The following is a 21,056-nucleotide window of genomic DNA, read 5'->3' as shown; positions in this document are numbered from 1 at the left end:
GCAGGTAAAACATCTTTGACATGACCCTGGCACAAATGTTCACAGACGAAGTGATGTTTTAAAGTTTTATTCACATCCAGTTTAGTCTTGTTTGCCATTCCGGAATTAGGAACAAGCAGTTAAATGAAACACATTGTTGGCTTGAATAAACCACGTAACAAAGATCTAGTTGTTTTAGAAGTCTTATGAAGAGTTGTTACATATTATAAATCTTAAACCAAAAAAGTCCTAAGGCTTGGGACTGACCAGAAACCTACAAGGAATGGACAAACCACACATAAAGTGCAATACTCACTGGCTATAGACAAATTAGGGAGCTGATTACCACTTCTCTGGGGAAGCGAATGTGATGCAACTGCTGCTTTTATGGAGTGAACATAAGTTGATGCTAGGAAACAGGGCAAGAGTCAAGATGCCCCTAGTGTGTGTGTGTTTAAAATAAAAACACAGGCTAGCAGTAAAGTGGGACTGGACTCTGGCTGTCTGTTGGATCAGAATGCAAACAATTTTTGCCCCGCATTATGGAAGTTGTCAAAATGTGACTGTTTGATTTCAGGGGCTGGCTCCTTCAAGGCATGCAGCTTTTGTAAAATCTGTCTCATTCACAGTACTGCAGGATAATTAGCTTAACCCGCATCTCTATCCCATTCGTGAGCCGAAGATTGAAGAGGCTTGTAAAGAGTTGTGATTAATTTTGTTCGGACAAGTACTGTACGTGTAAAATTACAACCCAGTATGTACATGCTCACACAAAAACATTTAGGCACAAAAACAAAGAAAACTGTCATCTGTCAGGGGTGAGGGTTCAGGTTGTAATGTTCACTTCAGTTGGCTGAATGCTCCAGAGGCTGATGGAAGAAAGAAACCTCCAGTCATGCCAGCCATGCTATATATAGTCTGTTGTGTTGGGATCATTCAGTCCACTTTGACCACACTGTAGATCTTGGTAACAAACCAGAAGCAGGCGAAGAAGCCGATTGTACCTGAGGATGGACAAATTACATCTTTACTAAGAGATACATTAAATAAAGCTTTTCCTTAGCACAACGTATAATTTTATGTACAGTCGTGGTCAGAAATTCACAAACATTGGAAAGAACATGTTAAAATTGTTCAAATGTGCTGTATTTGTCAAATTTGACAGGCTTATATTCTTTAATGCATTAGGTGAAGATGTTGAAATCAGTTGACACAGTGCATTTAAAGGAGAACTTCAGTCTATTTTTAAAACGCAGCTTCATTGCTCAAGCTCCGTCGAGCGTGTACTCAACAGGCTTAACAGGCTATTGTAGGGCTCATGGCTCATGACAGGCTGTAACATGGGCATGTACATTATGAACAGAAAAATGAAAATGCTGGAATACGTTTCTGTCTCCGCCAGTGAGGGAGTAAGTGTACGCTCGACGGATTGACTAGTTTGGTCTAGCTACCAGAAGACACAGATGTCAACAAACCGGTATGTAGCTCCTTGCACAAATACACTGTTTTAACTACTTTTTTATTTATTTTGAGTCATACACGCTACAGTGCTGTGTTGTAAAGTGTCTGCTGATGTTGCATAACTTTTGGGGTGAGATGTGGAGCATGTTAAGAAGCTTAAAACACAGTGTAAAGTCCTGACCCTATGCCGTTAGCTGTCATTGCTAACTCTCCATTGACGGAGCCCAGTAATGGTTGGACCAAATGTGTTCGCGTCTTCAGCACTGGCAAGTCAAGGGTAGCTTGAGCAATGAAGCTGCATGTTTAAATCAACCGAAATTCTCCTTTAAACAGCTGCTGGGAGGTAAGACACACTTCGGACAAGGAAGTGGGCATGGTGCACTCAAGGTCTTACAGTGATGCTGCGACAAACTGTCACTTTTTTACAAGGCTAGAAACTTCTTAATGTGTTGTATTAACACATAGACGGTCCTTCAATGTGGCCCAGGACATACGTGCATACACACAGCTAAACACATGCAGCCCATGCATGCGGATCTCAAATGTATCCTCAACATGTCTATTCATACTTCTACTTAGAGCTGTCCACTTGTGATTGAATCCCTCAGGACGCATGTTGATACCGGGTCTGAACAGGGCCAAAAACAGCATATGCATTGTTTTTGTCTGATGTATAAAGCTGCACGTATGCTCGCAAAACCATAAATCTTAAACATTGTGGAAGTGGTCACATGCGCAACAGCCACATTTCAAGTCCCAGAGTAAGACAAAAATAGAAGTAGATGTGCCCTTAACCATCACTGTGTATAACACAGTTCAGTTTTGCCAACTGTGATGCATTGGTGAGGTTCTCAAACAGTGGTGGAAATTAGTTTTGATATCTCAATTGTAATTATTAAGGGTAATGAATATGATCAATGATTAATCTACAAACTATGTAAAGCTCAAGATAAAGTGAAGCACACTTGAAGATAGAATAAGAGTGATCATTCGGAAATTACGGCTCAAATGTAAGCATAATCAAATGTATAACTCATTAATAACTATTTAAAATTAAGTTTATAAAAAGTGCTCTCAAGAAATACCTAAATCCTGACAAACTTTCTACCCTATAAACTGATAATTTCAACTTTTAACCTCCAGAGTTTGCAGTCCAGTTTAAGATAACAGCTGTAATGACTGAAAGGAAACTAGATTAGCCCTCCTTTTTTAAAAAAATGTAAGTACTTACCGGTGAATAAGAAAAAGATAAGAGCCATGATCATGGTATATCCAAAGTACAGGATGGTGCTGGCCAGTCCAGTGATTTGCAGCTTTGAGAAGAAGTAATGAATGGCATAGACCAGGAAATAGATAGCTGTGAAGCCGCTGGTCAGGAAGGAGCGCCACTGCCAGTGGTAGTCCTGTGAATAGGACGAACACAGCCAGACAGGAGACTTAAAGGAGGCCTTGACAGAGGAACGGTCTGTCATACAGGTTGACAGAGCCTCCAATCAATAAGCAGTTGAATGTGATAGTGACATCATCAAGCCCTACTCAACTGGAAAAAGCTTAGAAGAAGAAGCCAACTGCCATAAGACAGCCTATAACACTTTGGCTGATGTGTCTAAATCGACTCGCAGGGACTTCCCCACAACAGGAAGCTGTTACAGGAGAGTGGTGAGTTGTGGTCACTTTAGAACAGCAATAGCCAGCAGAGGTTTGATGCCTCGAACTATGTGCTGTGACCCTATTTGTACTATTGCTGGTGCTATTCTGAGTATTATTTATGGCTTTTTGATGGCAGTTTCTTGCTAGAGGCATATACTGCAATGTACTGTTATCGTGCAGTCATTTCTGAGGTTGCTAAAACTACATAAGCGGTCTGCAAACTTGATCTCTCGAGGGGGGGGGGGGTCTTACTCGGTGTCACGGTGTGTTAGACCATGGATTAATCTTACACTGGAATGTCCCTTTAATATTATCCCTGTAACAAAAAACATCACATTTCAGCACTGGTCACAGTGTTACCTCAGCACATAAGTGGAAGTAGCAGAGCAGGATGGTGGCTTCAGAGCAGGTGATGACCAGGATGATGAAGACTAGGAAAAGGAAGCCAAACATGTAGTACATCTGATGGGACCTGGAGATCGGAAAGAGACATGACTGAGTCTTTAAACTAACTCCCACCCTTCTTCAAAATATAGACCCCCACAACCCACTCCAGTGACCTCAAATACCCCTTGTATCCATTAAAATTTACCGATTACTTTTAGCTAATTACTGTATTTCAATTATTTTTCCAAATTTAATTCTTTGTAAACTGACTGAGCAACTCTACAATCTCTCCACTTACTCCCTGGCAATAGCAGAAGTACCCCTGAGGTGTAAGTAACTCCAGCTGGGACTAGATGGACTGAAGTAAATACAACAGTATTTATGTATAGAACTGGATGGAAATTATGTTGTGGTCCACGTAATGTTTCTGCTGGAAACACTTCAAAGCTCATTTATGCTCTGTGTTAGATATGCATTCAGATATGGATTAAGCCTCCTGTCTGTACTCTGCATTAATTTCAGTCATACTTCTGCACTTTTCCTCAGAGCTTACAAGAACAGACCAACGGAGCATGAGGTCGTCATGGGGGGCATGACAGTATGTGGGCAGTGCCGGTTATGTTTTATGAAATGGAAAACAATAGAACAATATTTTCATACATAAAAGGGAGCATAAATGCGCTTTTATTTATGACCAGAATTTGACATAAATGTTAGACTTCCCACAGCTGAATGCAAGTATTCTCAACAAACACATACTAAAATCTAATGGCAAAAACTGATCTTGCAAGATTTATTCTGACTTTCTGTGCATAGTTACACTCAAACCTTTGTTTTCATTCTCACCAGATGGAGTTTAGTATAAAGAAGAGCTGAATGAAAATACATCCAAAAGGCAGAATTCCTCCCATGATGATACCAGGGAATGGCTTCGTGTAGAACGACTGCTCTGGGATTTGACGAGGAATCTGATTGGTTCTTACAGGGTGCTCAATACCCTTAAACAATCACACACATTCGCATCAGGGAGGGAGGGAGGAGGAGAGAAAGAGAGCGTGAGAGAGAGAACATTAAGCATAATCTCTTTTTTATGTGAACCTTGTTGGTTTTCTTAAAGGTGCATGTTGTAAGACTTTGACACAATTTCAGTTTAAAATATTGAACAAATGAACTAACCCCATCAACAGAGAGTGAAGAATAAACAGATCAGGTATTACGTACTGTATTGCAGAGAAATACACACTGCATGGGCATAGTGAGTTATTGTAGCCTCTCTAGCCTTTCAGTCCATCCCTTCTTGTAATAATACCTCCAGGCCTGAGGGGTGATAGTGAGTTACTTTAGCGTTGACTGTGCTTTATAACGGTAAGTAACATCTAACATGTATTTCATGAAACATATCTTTAGTGCAATTAATGACAACACAAACTGTTACAGTTAGTGTGTTGTGACCGTCTTCTTGTTACTGTGATACTGCTAAAGGTGAGCTAAATGAGCTGTAATGTAAATGTCCTGCACATGAACAACGTGAAGATCATCAGATAGCAGTCTTATTTTAAGTGGCTGTATTCTTGCTCTGCTGTCAGTCCTTAGTTGCCTTTATTTGTAACAGCTGACTGTAAATTGTGATTGAACGGACCCTGTAGTAGACAGACTATCATCTCTCAACTCATGTTATTGTAATGACTTGGCATTACGATTACCAGACTTATGTAACCTTGCAGAAGTGACAGTGACAAGTAAGTCTAAAGTGGCTGAAGATCTCAGTTAGTTGTACTTAGTTGTACTTAGTTGTGCACGTGCCCTGTGAAAACCATGTGGCTGTCTGATGAACACATTTTTCTCTGCCATCAAGGTTTCCACCATAATCATAAGTTTTGCACACAACCGTTCCTTACTTTCCTCCTGAAAGAGGACAGATGGCACGGTTATGGATATAATAAGCATACTGACATCAACAGTGTGAATAAAGAATAAATCTTGTCTGTAATATTAAAGTTAACGATCTCACTAATCATATCTTACATGTACAAAAGGCTTAAAAAACATTAAAAACACTCCATAGTTCCCACTGTATATACACCAATCAGGCATAACACTATGACCCTGACAGGTGAAGTGAATAACACTGAGTATTCTTCATCATGGCACCTGTTAGTGGGTGGGATATATTAGGCAGCAAGTGAACATGTCGCCATGTCCCCAAAGTTGATGTGTTAGAATCAGGAAAAATGGGCAAGAATAAGGATTTGAATGAGTTTGACAAGGGCCACACTGTGATGGCTAGATGACTGGGTAAGAGCATCTCCAGAACGGCAGCTCTTGTGGGCTGTTTCCAGTCTGCAGTGTTCAGTATCTTTTGTTATTTATCACATTTGGTTCTTTTGTTACTAGAGTGCTTAAAATACTTCCTGATAACATTGGCCTGAATACATACTCTTTCCCCAAACCACCACTGGCATGCAAACCAACATTATGAGATGTATCAGGTATGAATGGATGTGAAGTATGTGGGTTGATATTTACTTACTACTTTCTTGAAGCCAAAGTATGCTCCTATGAAGGTAAGTGGCACTGAGATACAGAACCAAAGTGCTAAAATGGCAACCAGGGTCCCGAATGGCATGGCTGCTGAAGACCCTTCACCCCACAGGATCAAGTTCATCACAAAGAAATCTGCAAACACCACCCTGAGCATAGACAGTGATGATGATAGATGATGAACTAGGAGAATGAGATCCAGTTCCAGTTATTGTCTTTGGGTTTGCATTTGTGTTCATTATTAAGTTCAGTGTTTAAGCGAGGAGAGACAGTCTTACCCAGGACAAAGGAAGGCTGTCAGCAGAACATTGGTCTTCCATTTCTCTCCTCCAAAAGCTGAAGAGGAATCAAACAGGAAGAAGATAATGTTTTTTAAAAATTAAATCAAACTGGGAAGCTATCATGCTATTGAAATTGTCCTCATTTATAGTTTACATTTAATTGCATGGTTGTCCACAGCTCAGGGCTGCAGTATTTTCAATGACTTTGATTTTGAGCATGAATGTGCTGAGCAAACTTAATTATTGTTACAACTGCTGCAAATAAAAAGTAATATTAACAAACTTTGTGTTGTTTTTAACCTACCTAGCAAAATGACAAACTGATGATTTTAGAAGACACTCTTGGTTTCCTTCAGAACACAAAATATGAAGTATTCGTATGTTATTGTTTGATTAATTGTCAGAAAACGGTACTGAATACTTACATTTGTAGAGGCGAGCAGCCACATATCCAGCAGGAGTACCCAGAAGAACCCAGAGAACAACAGCACATGTCATCAAAGCCCCACGGTTTGCCGGAGAGAGGAACCCAAGACAGGCAAAGACTGGGAAGAGGGGAGATTTTAAACATTGGAAGTTAGGATAAGTGATGCACTTTTCACTTTAACACTTTAATACAGAGTTGATTATACACTGCTCAAAAAAATTAAGGGAACACTATGATCACACATCAGATCTTAATGAATCTTTTATTAAAATCAAATCAATCCAAAATCATCAACCCACTGAGGGCTGGATTAAAAATCACACCTGAAATCTTTGGTAAATTTTATCACGGCAACTCATAATGTGACTCGATAGTGTGTATGACCCCCCACGTGCCTGTATGCCTCCCTGACAACATCTGGGCATGCTCTTGATGAGTCAGTGGATGGTGTCCTGGGGATCTATTTTCCTGGAATGATGTCAGGGGAATGAGAGGGCCAGCCAATGGAATCAATGCCTTGGTCATCAAGGAAATGCCTCCACACTCTGGCCACATGAGGCCAGGCGTTGTCCTGCACCAGGAGGAACCATGGAGGTCTGTGCAACTCTCAAAGAATTTGCCTCTCCAGACCATCACTGACCCAACACCAAACCGGTCATGATGATAAGACCAAGATAACATTCACCATGGTGTCTCCAGATTCTTTCACGCACGTCATACGTGCTCAGTGTGAACTTGCTCTCACCCATGAAGAGAAAGAAGAATCAGTGGTGGACCTGGCAATTTTGGTGATGTCTCACGAATGACAATCGAGCTGCATGGTGTTTGGCTGTGAGGACAGGTCCCCCATAAGAGGATGTCAGACCCTCATGCCACTCTCAGTCTGTTTCTGATAGTTTGGTCAGAAACATGCACACCAGTAGCCTAGTAGAGGTTGTTTTGTAGGTAGCTGACAGTGCTCCTCCCGTTTCTCCTCACACAAAGGAGCTGATACCGGTGCAGGGTTGACTCCCATCTACGGCCCTATCCAAGTGGCCACTTAACAGCCTGTCTCCTGGTATGTCCTCATGCTCTTGAGACTGTGCTGGACGACACAACAAACCTTCTTGCAACCGCACATATGGATGTGCTATCCTAGAGGAGCTGGACTACCTGTGCACGTTGATTTGGGTGCAGGTACCGCCTCATGCTACCAGTACAACAAGGATACTAGCAGAACACAAAACTTCACAAGAATCAGTCAGGAAGGATAAGGAGAGAGCAATTGTCTTTGGCTAGCACATGCAAAGCCATTTCCTTTTTGGGGGGATTGTCTTGCTTTTGCTCCTGTTGTCCCTTTTTTTGAGCAGTGTATTATTCCGAATTTGCTTTTCTGTTATCTGGTGATAGAGTTTTAGTGATTCATGATCATTATGAAAGGATGTTTATATTGCTAGAAGATTAAATAGCAAGAATTTCATTACATTTGTACTTTTCTTTTATATATGGCAATATAGTGTTGTTCTGTGTTTTCAATGTGTTGATATCTACTCTGAGATGTTTGTTGTGGCTGCGTTATCAGAAATATAAGTGTTAATCTAAAATGTTTTTTGTTATATTTCCTTTTCTCATTTTCTGTATGTGCTAAAATTGTACAGTTTGTATTTGTTGCTGCCTGTCTTTAAATGTTTTTGTTGTTTTCTAAAGGGAATTCTGTAATGTTGGGTCTTACATTTTGTCCAATATTGTTACATTTTTCTGTTACACTTGATATACGACATTTTCAGTGAGGATTCCATTAATTAAGTTGTACTGAGTGAACAGATTCCAGGGTAATTTGTTATTGCGCTCTGGTGAACAAGCTTTGTAGTGTAAACATAGCAAAACAAAAACAATCATGAAGATAACATTAACATACAAAGGGTGACGAAGGTCATAATGAAGATCTGGGTTCCAGAGCCGAGGAAAACTGAAAGCAGCATTCCCTTCCTGGGAGGTCGAAAAACATCTCCATGGACCAGCTTCCACCCAAACTCTTCCTGAGCATCCTCCTGGAGAACAAAACAGATACATATATGATTAACGCCTGACACAGCTGTGATGTCTTACAGTAGTGCAATGACTGTATGGTGTATTGTATGGTGGTAAATATAGTTCAAGTGAAGTGACTTATACATTCCTGTAACTAAAAACTTTTCTGGTCAGAGCTCAGTCTCACCTCTTCAGTGTTCCTAGGAGCCACAGAGACAGCTACTCACCACAGAGTCCATCTGATTGTATCTGGCGATGTCTTTATGCAGAGTCCGCAGCATGATCATGGCTACCATTCCAGACAAGAACAACACAATCACCAAAGAGTTCATTATGCTGGGGAGAGACAACAGCAAAGCCAAATTAATTATCACTGCACAAGTAATCGGGGTCAGTACTGAAACATTCAAATACTGATGTAACATTAATTAATGTGTATTATTGGCTAAAGGCTGGTAGTTTAAAATTCAGTCAAGTTATCTCTGGCATGACACACAAACTGTTCAACTGAGAGTATGTTTTAAAGGCTCAGCAAATAAGGTGCCCATTGCTGACTTAAATACTGTTATGAATTTGTCCCTGTTGATCCTTGACTTAAAATCTGATTACCATTTGAATTTGTTATTGAACCTTGAACATCATTACCAGAGTATTCATGAACATAGGCTCCATCATCAAAACCACAAAAAGTTCTTGTAGTAAACATTTGCTTTTATTCAGAAATGAGGCACAACGTTAATGTCATGTGCTGTATGTCAGTATGTGTGTGAGTCTTACCTGAACCACTGGATGTTGGTGTGAGGCATTGACTCCAGGATATAGTCCCATCTGGATGCCCAGCGAATATTCTTGTCCTCCTACATACACAAACACACCCAGTTATTTCTTTATACGGCTACATACCTCAGAGACATGGCGCAAGATCCAACATTAAATCCAAGATTTTTGGGCTAGTAAGGGGTTAGTAATGCTCTCTCAATTACATACAAATCATACATTAATGTAGTTTCAAATGATAGCTTCCAAATATGAGCTAGAACAGAAACACTTCTGGTATCTAAAGGAGAAAGGTTACCTCAGGAAAAGACGAAGAAGTAAACATTCCCCTCCCATCCCCAAACCCAGCAACCCTATTCACCCAGCCCTAGGGTGAAATAATGCAGCTACATTCCTTTATCTTATTAAAGCAATGTATTAAATTTCAATTTCAATTGCTGGGTAGGGCTGGGTAATTGGTATGGAATTAATTTCACATATTTACCTTAATATCACAGTGTGTAGTTAAAATTATCTGTTTCAACTGCAATCGGGCTACCCTAACACCGACAAGGCTGCATCATATGATCCATCCATTCTTTTTCTAAACAGAGCAGTGACATTGCAGAAGAACCTGTCATGATGATGATTAATTATTCTAAAGTTTCTACTCGAAAACAGTTCACAAAGTCCCATTAAATTAGGTTGTTACAAATTCTATCTTGAGTCCTCTGCTGTTGTCTACATCCAAAATCATGAAGTATCTGGGGCAACGCCTATGTGCGTCATCTATTTAATGACTCTAAGGTCTGGATTTGTATTTAAAATAAAAATCTATCTATAGAACTACTTGTTCCAAGATTGTCACCAAATTTTTTTGCATGTATAACAGTAAAGTCTGACCCTATTTTAAATTTTCCTTTCATTTGCTTTTATGGTATTACAGTGGTTTAACTGCAAATAGTTATAGTATGGACCAAATCAGACATTTTCACATATGGTGTCATGATGGAGGATAGTCTTATGACTTATACTGAGGTGCTGGGGTGGACAACTGCATGTGCAGGTTACAGCATGAAGGAGTGATGGGCATGTCTTACACACTGCAAGTCCTAGTCATGTTGAGGTATTCTTTGAATAAGGTTAGAGGCAATTTAGCCAAACATCTGAGATCAGTTGATCTTTAAAGCACCTGTCTCTAAAATGGCTAGCTGGTGTGTATGATAATGTATTCTGTCTGATCCCACTCAATATTGAAGTAACCACTGGTGTGTTTTTCTGAGGAGCATCCATCATGACACTAAATAAAGTGCATACGATGGTGAGCATGTGGCTAGAGCAGATAACAACAAGGCACAGCAGTTTTAGAGGGAGTGTCTCTCCAAAGCCGCTTTTAGCTTCAGTCCATCTTCATTTTGTAGCCCAGCATTAAATACATCAAGATGATACTATTGTACTTAACCACAAAGTTGACAGAGTATGTGTATGGAATCTTGAATGGTCCTGTGTGTTTGTTTTTCAGGAACTTTGGCCCTCCAGAGCAATCGGGGCTATCATCATTAAGGTTTTCATAGCTGGGTGGAAAAAGAAAAAGAGACATAAGAAACAGATTCTAGCAGTTTACTACTACTAGTTGACTACTGGTTCAAAGTACCCCACCAATATTAAATTTACATATGGAGATCTGTTCACTAGACAGTGGAATGGATGGTTTCCATACCACCACAAGAACTCCTACAGTTGGCCCAAATGCAAACATATCCCAAACAACACACTATGCTAAAATGCTACCATCCATATTTTGACCAGACAGCTCCATAACGGCTAAAACTCTTGCATTACCTTTTAGGTTCAATCTTGGCAGCAACCAATCGTGCTCCGAGTTGTTCATGCTCAACGATGTGGTAATGGATTGTGATGTCCACGTGATTAAAGATGTAAAAAGCATCCTTTTCATTAAAGTTAGACTGAAAAAAACAAAGAAACAAAGGTTCAAAGCATAGACAAGGTGATAATGTGTTTTTACAGTTACAGCTCTAGGATATGAACCATTAGGGTTGTCATATTACACTTACTGGTTTCGTAATACAGGTAGATATTTGTACTGTGTTGACCTCAAGCTGTTCTATCTTTTAGCGACAGCCATTCAGCCTGTTTTTATATTTATGGTCCCTGCCTGCACCTGTCTGCTTGTGATACCAGTGTCAACAGCCTTGTTTCCACTGCGTGGTATAGCATGGCTTCTGTCATGATCCCGGTGTTATTGTTCTCTTATTTCCTGTTTTATTTTGAAATTGTGCCCTCATGTGCCGCATGTTGCTTTTCAGTTCCTCCCTCGGTGTGATTTTCCCTCCTTCCAATGTTTTTTCATTCCATTCCCTCACCTGTCCTTTCCCTGTCTTACTCTGCCTGAACCTCATCCCCTTGTTAGAGTGTGTGTGCGTATAGTCCATGCTCCCTCGTGTCTTTGTCAGTTCATTCCATGTTCTCCTGTGTTGCCAGCCGGAGTTTCTCACTCATGTTATCTCAGTTGTCTTCTCTATTCTCTCACAGTGTCTTCACATTTCTGTTTTTTGTTCCTTGTGTTTTCAATGATTTGTACTTTGCTTTTGTTTGCACTTTGTTTAAGTTCTTTTATTGCTTCTTTGTATTTTTGTCTTTTTGACTCACTTTTGGTTTTCCTGGATTCTTGGTTTTTGTGTATTATTCAGTTGTTTTTTTTTAAAGCGGTTTCTTAATCCGGCCTTCCATGTGTGTGCTGCATTTGTGTCCACTTTCAACTGCAGTTGGTACTCACTGAAAAGGAGGCAGAATTTTAAGATGATCATCATAACAATGCTGCCTTTATCTGCTGTGACATCACCTTTAACGTGACACAAACACACAGATGGTTTTATTGGCAGCAAAACAGAGGAACATCTACACTTTAAACTTGGTTGAGTAGAATAAAACAATTGGTGTGCAGAATGTCTATGTTGCAGAAGTGATGATTCACTCATACCAATCAGTGGTCAAGGCGGGCCATACCATGCAGGTTGAAACAAGGCATTAAATCCGGTATCCATCAAGCCATAACAAGCTGTAACTTTATAGCTATTTGAAATAAAACAACCAAATGCAATATTACATTGGAATTTCTTTAAAACATTATTAAGAGGAGATACTAATTTTGAAAATGACAGATTTTTAAGAAATACTTATTGTTAGCAGTTTGATTACTGTAAACATTCTGCAACTATCTGAATCAATACATGTAAAGTATCCTTAGGGTGTCTTAGATGTTCAGGACAAATTTCAATCCAATCCAGAGAAAAATAAGCAACTGGTGAGAATACACTTACAAAGAATTACAAACATGATGGCATTTAGCTCTGAAGCCCAAATCTAAAAATTGACAACCAAAAAAGGACTTTTTACATACCGGTAAATATTTTCAAGAAAATCCAAGACATGATCTGGAAGGGCTTAGGTAACATGGTATGACATTAAGCAATTCTGTTATAGAGGCCATTGTTTATGTCCACTTCTGTACCACTCACATTGACCACACAGGCGTCCTTGGCTCGGCCTCCCTCTGTGACGTAACAGCCAATAGGAAAACCAGGATTACAGAATTTCTGCCCATCTTCAACATCATAGCACCAGGTGACCGGCATGTTATCTACAATCCTAAACAGACACAGACACACAGAGGCATATGCACACACAAACACAAACTGTCAACTCCTGAAAGCTGACAATTTCAGGTCAGGATATTAATGTTGTTGACTTGTGACTCTTGGGACAAATCTTTACTTAGTGTACCTTTAGTTTTCACTGCACACACATAATTTAGCTTTCATGCTTCCAGGTGACAAGAGCACATTTCCTCATAAGCTCTAATGTTATTTTAAGCCTATATTTCTGGATTTAGGTCTAAATTTTCTAACGTGCTGTCAGTCTTTCATTGTTCACTTTACAAAAATAAAATCGATATCTATGCACTCATTAACTTCTACTGACGCTCATGATATCACAATCTATCAACCAAAATACATACCAATAATCAAACACACACAAAATGTCATTATAATTTTGCCTATTGAATGTACATGTATCTTATTTAGAACATTTTCATGTGTGTCTGTGTGATTATAATTTGCTTCACTTCATGATATGTGTGTGTCAATGTTTCATACATACCAGTGATGCTGATAGTTCAGTAACATGCCCTTCTTTAGGAAGTCGAGTTTGGCTTTGTCTGCGGGGCTGTTGATGTCGTAGGTTTTGGTACACACCTTCTGACACACTGCAGGTTTCTTAAACTCAAACTGACAAAAAGGACACACAGTAAGTTGTAGTTGGTGTGTAATTTGGCACTGTCACAATTGCTGTCAAGGATATTAACAATGAATCCTACTTCAGAACCCGAACAAAGTTATTCTTTGCTGGAGGCAGTAGCTGTAGCTTGTGCAGTAGTTAATGAAAGGGAGACACATGTCTCATTTATGTTTTACACAGCGTCCTAACTTTTTTGGAATCAGGGTAGTTAGTGTTCCTGTCGTCTTCTCCATCCAGCTGCACCAAAAATCAAACTAGGACAAGCTGTTTGAATATAAATCAGGATTCTGTTTGGCTGACATTTGATAGTTTGTGACGAGTTTCCTGCAAGCAAATAGACCCAACACTGCCCCATCTTAAAATTACCGAATATTATGTGACACATTTTAATGCTCTCATTCTATTCAGTGGTTTAAATAAAACCTAGAGAGGACAAATTGTTTACAGCTTAAGCTTGAACATATCTGACGAGGTGAGAGCAGGTGCTGCGTGGGGGAGAGGCACTGCAGAGTAGGCACTATGCGAGGGATTGGGCTGCATGACTGACACCTTTCAGACACTCCCCTTGGCTCTGATTGGTTGTGTTGATCCGGGAGTGCTGGATTCTTGCAAATCAAATTACAGCCACTGGGTGGAGCCACAGACAGTGGAATTTTACACAGCTGACATGTATCTTATTCTACTGTCAGATCATTATGACAATTTTAGCAAATATAACACAAAAAAAATTACAGACTACAACTTTAAGTCATCATGATACCGATTTTGTGTGTTACCCCTTGTCACATTAACATTTTTCCTGATGAAAACCTGGAAGTGCTTAAACATTGCTTGGTCAGTCTGATACACATACTGCATGTACTTAAAAAGCTTTAATCTGGTGTCTAAATACTTTCTATTCTTTACTGAATCTCCTCTTCTGCACCACGCCTAAATATAAAACTGCATCTGTTGACAATTACCCCCTATATGCATTTTGTGTACATATGGAAGAGGTTGTCAATGAAACATCTTTGTGTGTTTTAATTGACGTGCGTTACCTTATATGGTGAGGGTTCAATCCTCTCTCCAAAGAGAACCTGACCTAGATTCTCTGAAGGACGTTTCATTGTGTTCTCAGAGCAGAAGTCAAACCTGCACCATAAGAAAGTGATTGTGAGTATTTTATAGCACAACACGTCTCATAGATTCATTGAGACCTTTAGTAAACAGTAACTTTGGAGATACAGAATATTCTGTGTTGACAGATTAATATTTGTGACATGTAACCAATCAGATGTGGGGGGACAGTGAGTAGCCCTTTTCACACTGTGAAGCCACATTTTCACTGCAGCTGCAATTTGCCAATTCTCTGCCATTGGTCGTTCACACAGAGTGAAGCAGCGCCGGCTTAAAGACAAACCACTGTGTAATTTACACAAAAGGCTGGGGCTGCAAAGCCTAAAAAGGTGTGACGGCACAAGTCATGATGACGTCTGTATTTTTTCAAGGGGTTTCCACTGGTGTCCCCCTGTCAATCTAAACATGTACACAACTGTGTATAATCGTAAGGATGCTGTTATAATGTGTTGTGATTGAGATCCTGACCCACTAAAAATCCTGGAAAGTGACAAAGTTAAGATTTTCACTCTAAATTACATAATTAAATAATCCCGTTGGGGATTGGATGCTGCCTGACTCTGTCACTCATGGGGAGGGAGGCTATTTTCTGGGGGAAAGTCCATGAAGTCTCGGTCTGGAGGTCTGGAGGTCTGGAGGTCTGGAGGTCTGGCCGTCGCAGTGATTTTTTTTTTTCTCAACACAAACGCTTGGTGAGTTAAAGTTTTTTGCCGGTGACAGACGCTGTTTTTTGGGAAGAAATGTGATGAAGAGTCAGTAGCATGGGTGGGAGGACAGACAGATAGGAGGACAGACGCTTCTCTACGTACAACTTCAGCATTTACAGTTACTACGTTACTTTTGTTTGGTCATGTAACGTTGCTTTGTGGAAAATTTCTCTTTCTTTAGTTGAGTGAGGGATATGTATAGTTATCACACTGTCAGATCAACACACCCCCGCTCCGCGCTGCTGGCTTATCCATTCAAAATGGTTTGGTTCGCCAATGCTGTGCTTCTGATACTACCTCCACAGGGTTCTCCCCAGAAATTTTCAGTGTCTTGGTGCATCGTCAACACCTGCTATAAAGCAGCTAACGTTGAAAATGAGTATTCATTTCAGCCAGGTTGATAATAATCTTTACTCCAAACATATTGATACATTATTGCCGATACATTCCCTGAATTCTGACTGACATTAGATAGTACTTGCATGAAATAAGACAACTGCTGGTCCTATTTTGCATCACTGAATGGTGAAGAATGTTCTTGAATCCAAATACCATTTTCATGACACAAAAACAAATAATTGTTAAATTAAATGTAAAAAATTATCCGTTTAACAAATTAAGTTATCCGCCCCTTTTGTATATAAGATGTCATAATGTAATTTTTTTTAAAATACTTTGACATTTGTTTAAAATTCTGTCACCATTATCACATAAACTGTTGAGCAATGGCCAAAAATGTGTTTTGTGAGTTCACAGTGACCTTTGTCCTTTGAGTCCACGTGGACATTTGTGTCAAATTTGAAGAAATTCCCTCAAAGTGTTCCTGAGATATCGTAACATAATTTCTAAATGGGACAAAAAATAAGGCACCAAGAAGCAGGTTGTGCAGCCTGAAGTTATGACATGAAGGGATTAAATGAAAATGGAAATAACATGTTGGTTAGTACTACTTACACAGTATATTCATAAGGCAGCACAGACTCCACTGAATCCAACCTGTTCACAAATAGCTCGATGGTCGACTTAAAGAAAAGAAAGACACATATTATGAGGACGGCGGGAATACTCATGTCAGGGTTTGGTTGTCATGCTATAAAATCACGAGTTGTTACTGGGTCATATTTTTTTTCCACCTTATTGTGAGGATTTGTTGTGACATTCACAAACAAAAAAGCTGTTTGTCACTGGTTCTCTTGAGCTGTTTTATATTGTAACAAAACAAACCCTCTCATCGCAAGAGCAGAGTAAACATAAACCATGGAGTATAAGAAGAGTGGAGGTGACGGAAGGCTTGTGACATAAAGTGGCAGAATGGCCTTCAGACACATGGGCAAACCAGTCTGTAATTATCCTTGGTGAAGTTTAGGGAGGGAGTTGACTATGATGGGATCATCTGGAGGCTGTTTTTTTTATTATTATTATCTATAATTGTCAACAGACAAAGATCCTAATGAAACATAAATCTGAGAGAAATGCAAAAAAATGCCGGAAACATATTAACTACATAAAGGTGGGATATTATTACTATAGCTGTGCTGTGACTTTTCAGTGTGTTATTCATGTTTAGGTGAAACAGGTGACTGTGCACCAGAGGAGGCTCGTCCATAGAGGCAGAGGAGGTTGGTCCTCCTCTATTTTTTTAAGAAAGAGTAACTGGTTGAAATAAATCATTACCAAATCTCAGTATCATTTATAAATGTTTCTTCTTTGGAAGAAAATCCACTTAAAACGGTTCAACAGCTTCAGCTGCAGATGGAGGAGACAGAGGAGACAGAGCAGTCTGTGAGAGGAGCAGGGAGCAGGAAGTTGGGGGCTAGAGGAGGACGGTGAGCTTCTGTCCTCCGTGGAAGGGATCTCCTTCCATTCACTCAATGCATTTAGGATTTTTTCATGCTGATCTATGATTGGCTAAGACACGTAAAATGACGCACTAAGGGAGGACGTCCTCCCTTACCAATCAGCAACCAGAATACAACATTGACAGCAGATTGGTCCAATAACAGTTCCCAAATTTCACTCTCACATTTATACAACCGTAAACAATAAATACTTCTATGTATTTTACAGCTTTCACTGCCAGGCATGCTTGGACAAGAAATATGGAGTTTTCAGCGATATTGGAATCGGTTTAAGAGGAAATATAAGCACATTTCTGAAAGAAAAAAAATTGTTTGGACAAATCAGAGAGAAGCAGTCAGAAAGATAATTCACAGTTTTCATTCGTCCTGCTGGAGGACATAATGTCAGCGGCATGACCGGGACACAATACAGAGCAGCAATACAATTGTTTTTGGGCAATTGTGATGAGTGATGAGCACAGTGGGTAGAGCAGTTGCCTGCCACACAGGTGACTGGGGATCGAAACCCAGAAGGAGTACACATTGGTAATTTTTTTTGTCTTGTATATTAGCCCACTGTACATCTCATGGTCCTGATGTCCTGATGTCAACAGCCTCTCTGCTCTCTGCTCCTCTCTCATGGTCCTAATGTCAACAGCCTTTTGCCATTTAATAGAATGTTTTTTAAAGAAGTCTTGTGATTGTTTTATTGCTTAATTTTCATTGAATATAAGAAAGTAGGGATAAGTAGTTGACTTGTATAAAATAACATAACACCGTGGACTGGTCTTCCTCCTGTCCTCCCCAATTTTTTCAGTCACCAGCCGCCACTGCTGCACACCAATTTTGTTTTTAACCGGAATTGTTCAAGTCAAAACAGACAACCCTCCTGACTGGATCACCAGTTAGCCCACATTTTACCAGGAGATTTTCTGACGGATGGCGAGGTTTAAATAAAACTAATCTAAATTCGGATGGCCTCACTCCTACTAGGAGTACTGTCCTTGTCTTTTGGTCTTGAATGTCCTCCATCCGTACACAATCTGTCTGACTGTTGATTGGTAGAGTCCAAACTCTTTAGAGATGGTTTTGTAATCTTTTCCAGCCTGATGAGCATCAACAACTCTTTTTCTGAGGTCCTCAGAAATCTCCTTTGTTCCTGCCATGATACATTTTCACAAACATGTGTTGAGAAGATCAGACTTCGATAGATCCCTGTTCTTTAAAAAGAACTGCCATCCCTTTGACTGAAAACACCACAGACTCTATTTCACCTTGAAATTTAACTGCCACTCCTAGAGGTTCACACACTTTTGCCACTCACAGATATGTAATATCGCATCATTTTCAACAGTTCTATAGCCAGTTTGCTTTTTTGTGCATTGTGGTTGAATAAAAAGCCCACTTACTTATATATGATGTTCATTTGGTTCACAAGTGGAGCATAATCAAACATGTATATAGTGTTTGACAAGTCAATGTTTCCTTAAGGGTACACTGTGTAGTTTTGGAAAACTAACTATCTAGCAGTTATTTTGTTACTGTGGTTGTCAATCACTCCTGAATGGATGTAGAGGAACGCGACAATTTAGTATGGTAAGACTATGTTTAATATGACCACTGAGTTTTTAGTGAGTACCAACAGCAAGCCAGAGGCCGGTGACACATACATGATAAATGGCAGGGCTGTGCCTATCTGTCATTGATGGAGACAGGACACAGGAAATAACGCTAAACAGCTATATTATTTCAATATTACAATATTTTACAATAAGCACTTAGTAGTATGCTTACAAATATTTTCAAGTAGCAAGCACAAATAAATAAAATAAATAAAATAAACTGAGGACCGTAGACAAGGTGATGGCTCTTACAGTTTCTTTGAGTTGTTTGTGAACTCTCAACTGACATTATTCAATCAGTTCTCAGTATCTGCCCTACAGAGAGCCTGACTCAGCTGACATTCAAACTAGCGTGTAACATCCAGGAGTCACTTAAACAAGCCGGGAATAACTGTTATTAGCTGGATATCCAGACTAACGAAGTCACTTTAAGCTGTTTAGCTACATAGCTAGTTAGTTAGGAAGTTAGCATAGCATCCGTTAGCTTTGTTTGTTTATTTTGGCTAACGTTAGCTAACACATAAAAGAACCGTTTCTAAAGAATGGGCTAAGCTAGCCTCTGCATTTGAGCACATCTAGTCTGTTTATTTACTGGGTGTACTCTGCGTTAGTTGTTCAGTTATTTTGTTCGAACATCTGGTAGCTACACAGCTGGTCTGTGCCATGTAATGTTTACCTTGCAGTCTGGAACTTGGTCATTTCCAGGCTCACAGAAACTGACGGGTGCAAGACCGGGAAGGTAGAAGCCGGCCGCTCGAGCCAGCAACGCAGCTCCAAGCAGCCACAGCAGCATCTTCTCAGCGGCCAGTCTCCTCTCAAGACTTAGAAAACAATCTAAATCCTGTTTGCAGTTCACGCTGCATCTGACATCCACACTGCACAGCCACCAGCATCCGGTTCTGCTCTAGGCAGACACGTCACACGCCGGAAGTCCTGCTTGGTGAAGCTGAGCATTCTGGGTTAGTGGCAAGTCCTCTTCTTCCTTGGGCGCATACACGGACTTCTTACCAGGGTTCATCCACTTTCATTCCCCTTAAATAGTATTCACGTTTCCCTCACTTGCGTCTTTACCTTGCATCTCAGAACCTGCCACCCTGGCCCCCAGTGGAGGCGCCAGGCTCTGCAGTCTGTCTTCGTACTGGATAAACTATAATAACATCCTCACGTTATGTACCGGTGTCCAGAAAGACTTTCTCTCCTAAAGCCAACATGGTGAAAGCAGCATCTGTACATTTGTTTGTTGAGCGACACAACCCCCGCGAAATGATTCGTTGCACTGTCAGAATTCAAGCCATTTGGTCCAATTAAATTCGGACTGCCTAGAGGGGCATACAATTAAACTATTTTATCCCCATTCAAGTTAGCCGGGCGCTAAACCCGATGTCGGCGCAAGTCTTAAAAGATATAGGGACTATATTTTAGGCCTGCACTTGGGAAAAAGATAGTGATTAACTTGATTTACGGATTTGTTAAAAATAAAGATATGATTTCTCGCGCAGTTATCCTCATTACTTTAAATTACTCCAGGTGCAACTGATACAGTTGGGGTCACGAGCCTTGCTGAAGGGCACCTCTTTGGCAGGGCGAGCGCTGGCGGTCCAGGGATTGGGCTACTACTGCCCCAAAATGATCTTAGCAGGTGGACCGAGTTTTTTGGCCCAGACGTTTGCTTGAGAGGCAGCTGGCGGTCCCCGTACAAGGTGCCCATTGAAAAACGGACAGCAGACCTCCAGTGGAGGATTGTGCATGGGGCAATAGCTACAAACAGATACAGAGTGCATCTTGATCCTGAGCTCAGTGAGGGATGCATTTTTGTTCACAGGCTGAGACTTGTTTGTTCAGTATCCTTGTTTGGACTTTTTGTTTCATTTGCTAGAAACCTGGTTTCGGGGTTTTGGGGAGGTTTTTTCTTTCGAGTTGTTTATTTTTGGTCCAAAGTATTGTGCAAAGAAAAAGCC

The 21,056-nt window shown here is 40.2% G+C and overlaps 1 protein-coding gene across 2 annotated transcripts; it reads right to left on the bottom strand.

Annotated features, from left to right (window-relative positions):
* Positions 1 to 51: 51 nt before the first annotated feature.
* On the bottom strand, positions 52 to 20,075 carry tm9sf2 (transmembrane 9 superfamily member 2). 2 transcript variants are annotated; one of them, XM_037123373.1, is made up of 17 exons: positions 19,775 to 20,075; positions 16,593 to 16,660; positions 14,853 to 14,946; positions 13,675 to 13,802; positions 13,032 to 13,161; positions 11,335 to 11,459; positions 10,955 to 11,066; positions 9,514 to 9,593; positions 8,964 to 9,072; positions 8,624 to 8,756; positions 6,725 to 6,844; positions 6,297 to 6,354; positions 6,008 to 6,167; positions 4,324 to 4,475; positions 3,451 to 3,562; positions 2,672 to 2,843; positions 52 to 983 (listed from the first exon to the last, which is right to left on the bottom strand). In XM_037123373.1, the coding sequence occupies exons 1-17, from the start codon at positions 19,889 to 19,891 to the stop codon at positions 916 to 918; spliced, it is 1,938 nt and encodes a 645-aa protein (XP_036979268.1). In that variant the 5' UTR covers positions 19,892 to 20,075; the 3' UTR covers positions 52 to 915. The 2 variants fall into 2 exon arrangements, with proteins under 2 accessions (XP_036979268.1, XP_036979269.1); XM_037123374.1 differs by lacking the exon at positions 16,593 to 16,660.
* Positions 20,076 to 21,056: the final 981 nt, after the last annotated feature.

Source organism: Acanthopagrus latus, chromosome 15 (assembly GCF_904848185.1).
Source record: "Acanthopagrus latus isolate v.2019 chromosome 15, fAcaLat1.1, whole genome shotgun sequence".
NCBI lineage: Eukaryota > Metazoa > Chordata > Actinopteri > Spariformes > Sparidae > Acanthopagrus > Acanthopagrus latus.
This window is presented reverse-complemented; position numbering and strand designations above follow the sequence as displayed.